Raw genomic sequence first — 5,488 nt, forward strand, 5'->3', positions numbered from 1 at the left:
TTATTTATATATTTATCTATCTTCACGAGAATATGCGTCGATTAATCTTTGTATTTATACACCGCAGCCACTCGCCAGTCGTCGCATTCGACCGCGAGCGTCCCTTTCGACATTATGTCTTTGAGTTATTTTTTCGCTGTTAAGCCCAAACTACAAAAATAATGAATCCGTGTAACGAATCTGTATCCGGCACTCTTCTTTTTATCATAGAGAGGATCAAGAAATTTATGCTCTTTGTTAAAAGGAATCTGATAAACCACGACCCCGTTGAATGTAGCGGACTCGTTTTTTCTCATTATCGCTGGACAATACATAGTATATGCATAATTGGCCAGTTCCAGTAAAAAAAAGAAAAAGAAAAAAGAAAACACTGTCAGACCGTCGAATGACTTATTCACATATATTTCGTATTTTGTATTGAAGCTTCGGATACTACTGTAATGACAAACGCTATCTATTTCTTCAAGCCGAATAAGATGCTAGATTATCCTACAGACTGGACGAGAGGTATCTCCGCTTAGTAATCGGTAGCAGTTCTTTTCTCTTACACTGGACGTGAAAACTTACAGGGGAATTATAGGGATGTCGGATGCATCTTGCGCAAAATTACCTAGAATTATGATTCTTAATTACTATTTTTTTTATTTCTCACTTTGTTTCTTCGTTTTTACTAAACAAGTGTTATCTGTTTTTCGTGATTACTGCCTTTCGACTCGCGTGTCGTCAAGCCGGAAGTGGCATGAATTCTACTGCTTTTGCTGTCGCGGTCGATTGTGCATCGATGATGACGGAAATGTTGTTATTGTTGTTGTTGTTGTTGTTGTTGTTGTTGGAGGTGGTAGTAGTAGTGGAGGAGGAAATGATGGTGGTGATGGTGGTGGTAACTGTTGTTGCTGTAGAAGTTGTTCCTGTTGGTGGGGTGTACTTGCTTACCATCACACTAGAAGGCTAGGCGTCAGCCAGTCCTCATCCGCTAGCTGGACCGCAACCAAGAACACACTTTACCATTTGAACACACAAACGCTGGTTAAATCTTGGTCCGAATTTCAAGAAAGTAATAGAAATATGCTCGACAATAGTCCTCTCTCTCCCTCTCTTTCACTCGTCTTCGCGTTCGTTTATGTGCTCTCTTTTGCTTCCTTTTTCTCTTTCATTCATTCTCTTTTTCTTTCTCTCGCTTCTGTCTCATTCTTCACTCTTGCTTTTTCATTACAATTTCTCACATTCTCCTACTATATGGATTCTAATCGATCTGAATCTACCTTCACCATGACTCAACCTCCACCATATGGCGCAACGAATATGTAAAGATTGCATAATAATTATATAATATAACAAGTAGAATAAACTACTTGTATTATAATTTATCGCATCGGCGATGGCGTATTAACCGCAAGATTAGGTTAATGAGTTTTCATAACTTAATCTGCTTAGTCGTCATTGGATAAATTAAGTTTAGACTACTATGAAATCAAATATTATAAATTGTTATGCTGATAAATTAGACGCGAATAGACACATTTTTCTTTTGCTTTTTTCTTACATGTTTTCTTCCATTCCTTTTTGTTCGTCGAAAATATTATCCTTTTGCATAAAAATAAGCTGCAGCGAGTAATTTCAGGCTGAATGCGAGGTTGAGCCAGGTTGTAGATGCAGTTATCCTGATGCTAATTGATATTCGAAAGAAAGGATAAGCCAGGCCGTGCGATGATAGTGGTAGCGATCACTGTGCCTGCGAACCGAAATATGTAAATAAAGATAGTCTTTTTGAAAATTTCGAGCATCCCTTCCTGGATAGTAAACAACAAGAGTATCGAGTACAATATTATCACATGTAAGTACATTCGATCTTTTAAATATAATTTAAATATAATTTAATATAATAATTTATAATAGTAAAAAAAATCATATAAATTATAATTAAATTTATTCCACTTAATAAAGCAACGATCATAAATCATAAAATATTTACTAAAATTTTCACATTTTATTTCAAAATAATTATTCAATTTGTTAGAATTGAATTAAAATTATAATGTATAAAACATAATATAATCGAATAAATCATAAATAATGCTTTATAAAAATAAGAAAATTAAAGAAAGGCACTCCAGAGGGATACCCGAATTGAATTAGATGTGCAAGATACATGCAATGTTTACATTTTGCATTCCATATTCATGCAAGTTAAGATCTACGTAGAGAGCTATTATATAATTTTTTTATATCCACACTATATTTATAACATTCATCTAATATTAATTTTCTTAATTTTATATTAAGTTTTTTTATCAATTTTCTATTGGTTAATATACATTTTGTTAGCTGCACGTTAAAGTTTAATACACGTCAGGCAAATTTACACGGGGATATTTGCATGTTCATAACTTCGCAGCTTTTAGCTCATGATTGTAAATTGCGAATATTCGTGTATAAATTTGTTTTCTTAGAGCTTGTGATCAAACGCAAAACTTTGTAACTTTTGTAACAAAAAAAAATTAGCAAACTAAATGGAAAGTCAATTGCAATTTATCCCGGTAGCGATATATTTTCCACGTTTCATCCTTCTTTCATTGTTTGATCGGTATTATTATTAAGAACTCGTGTTCTCTCTCAATTGAGGATAGTTTCGGTGGCTGATTTTCAAGCAACTTTCAAAGTGATATCTCGCTTGACATGCAGTGATATAATGCGAACTCGGTTTTTCGGAGAAAGATATTTGTGCGAAAGCGAGCTAACTTTCCTCACCGGAATATCTCTTTCGATGCGATAGACGAGCAATAGTACGTGACCTTTTACTCCGCTCTATGTACAAAAGACTCACTAAACAACTATAGCTGCGTGATATATATATGTCCTTAAACATATATACAATATGAGCGACAGATCGTTTTACTGGCATTGCAAACAGTTGCAGATTAATGACCGAAAGCCGAAATCGATATAGCGTTTACAATATATTACGCTATCTTAAATTATCCATACTTTTTTTGATAAAATAGTCGTCTAAAAATTTTCTATAAACTACTATTATTAAATATGTGACTCATTTCAAAGTTAACGCTATATGTGTAGAAAAATGTTCACATAAATATCTTGACACAATTTTTTTAAATTTTTTTAAATTTTTTGCGAAATATGGACATATATATGATTAATTTTAAAAAAAACCGGAAACATTATGATGCTTACTGGTTTTTTATTTTTGCCAATCCATTTAGAGAGATTTTTGCGGATCATTAAATTAAAGCAGGATGAAAGGAATTAGTGAGCAAATCGGATTTACAATCAGATATTCGCTCATTGATTCAGTTCAGAGTTTATTTCAATTTTATTGTACTTGAACAAAGTCTACTAGTCTTGTTGATCAGAAAACTTATTCTTTTATTCCTAATAACTGTATTTTCTCTTAAAGTGGGATCTCTTAACCTCGAGCCGATTTACCCTCCATTTCCGTAAATTTATGAATGCGTTGTTTTCTATCGTGATATAATAATGTATGTGTTGAAAATACTAAAAAACAAGTTCATATTGTTTTATTTATCACTGAAGTTTATATTTAAGTTAATCTAATTTAAAAAATTAGGCTTATATAATAAGTAAAAATACATGAAATACTTAATAAGATGTGATACAGAATAAAATGTGATTTTGTAATAATAATACTATTTTTATTTAATATAAAATTATTGTATAAGTGTCAAAAATTTTTTTTAATATATTTCATATACATATAAGTTTTTTCTATTTACTTAATAAATAATGAAAAGGAAAATATAAAGAAACAACAGAGTTAATTTGAAAATTTCAGACTAGAGTTTTTAGCGATTTTTTAAATTAAGATAGTCGTTCTCAATTCTGAGACTTCAAGTTGTCAAGTTCAGAAATTGTTCTTGAAGCAAAAAGAACGCGGGGCATTAAAAGCGGTGCTGAGTTGAAATGCATTCGCTGCGCTTGCCCGAAGCCATCCCTGATCTCTTTTCAAATATTCCAGACTTTTTTTTTGTAGTAGCGTCATTTTTAGCGATGGCGTATGTGCCTGTGTGTGCAAGTGCGCACTTTCTTACGTGTGCATTTTGTGCAGAAAGCAAGATGGTTGAGGTGTACTTTTCTGGACAACAACTATGATAAGTATCATATTTCACTTCACTGCCATGAACCACAATTTTTTTGCAACATAACTAAATCTCGACAATCTTCTATAATCACGTGTCGAGCGGGAAAGCGAGTCTGTCTTGCTTTATCAATGTCTGGTGTACAAAAAATAAAAAATACGTTGCTAGTAAGAGTACAATTGCATGTCAATGGATTGAAAATTACATTAGAAAGATAATTAATTGTATACAAAGAGGTACATAACATAATTACTTAATGTAATATCTTATATATAATATTTTATTAATTTCACAAATACCATTGTAACACCAAACATCGTTTTAAATCTTTCAATAAAAAAATTAAAGTAACTTTTATTTTCTCAGTTTCTAATATCTCTCGAAATTCGGTACAAGATAATCGAAATAATGGTACATAAAATTTATCTATTATTTTTCGCCGTTAATTATGTGGATCTTTAGACATGCATACTATAAACATTCTCCACACAATTACCATAATACATCACGACTGCCATAAAGCACTTTCGTCAGTGAGAAAATTAACGCATTCTTCGCAACTAGCTAAAAAGTATATTTTATATAGTAGAGGTGGGTAACATATTATATTCTCGTTTGTAAGACGAATACTTACCATTTTATTGATTGTATTATAATTTCAAATTATACGAATACAAATAACATACAAATAACAATATATGAATGTTATATTCTCTCTCTGTCTTTTACCCAACTCTGTTTATAAAAAAAGACATCATAAGTTTTAATGCATAAGCATATATAGTTCCGACAATAGTTCGTATTTCATTCACATAGCACTATTCCTCAATAATTATTAAGTGAACTCTCTTCCGATTTATTTATGACGGATGAATAATTTTGTGATCTAAATTAATAATGGAGAAATCGAAGTTTGATAACATAATACGTAGCTATGATATTGTAGACAATGTATTATTAATCTGACAGAGAAAATAATCTTGAGAAAATAATCTCTTTTACAATAATAAAATTTAAGAAAATACGCGCGTGCGCAAGTTTTCATTTACATATGTTATGTAATTATTGTAAATAATGCTGATATGAATTACTGAAATTAGCATATCGCGGTTGCTCCCGTAACTTCGCAATATCGTTAACTCAAGCCAAAATATTATACTGAATATATGTATGCAGTTAATTATATCATATGTGTTATTATAGTTATGTTTATTGTTCCATCTGTGCAAAATTGTACTATGTTCTATCTCTTTCGAATGATATATCAAGTACCAAGTTTAGAGGTTCCTAAAAATCACCGACTCTACACACACACACACACACACACACACACACACACACACACACACACACACACACACACACACACACAC

General features: G+C 31.6%; 1 protein-coding gene across 1 annotated transcript in view; it reads right to left on the reverse strand.

Moving 5' to 3' along the window:
- Window positions 1-935: 935 nt before the first annotated feature.
- LOC105625936 (nucleolysin TIAR-like) overlaps window positions 936-5,488 on the reverse strand; it is a 162,094-nt gene continuing 157,541 nt past the window's right edge. Inside the window, exon 9 of the mRNA XM_012207249.1 lies at window positions 936-977. Within this exon, the coding sequence (XP_012062639.1) occupies window positions 936-977 (42 nt within the window). The remainder of the gene's footprint in view (window positions 978-5,488) is intronic.

This window comes from Atta cephalotes, assembly GCF_000143395.1.
Source record: "Atta cephalotes unplaced genomic scaffold scaffold00001, whole genome shotgun sequence".
Lineage (NCBI taxonomy): Eukaryota > Metazoa > Arthropoda > Insecta > Hymenoptera > Formicidae > Atta > Atta cephalotes.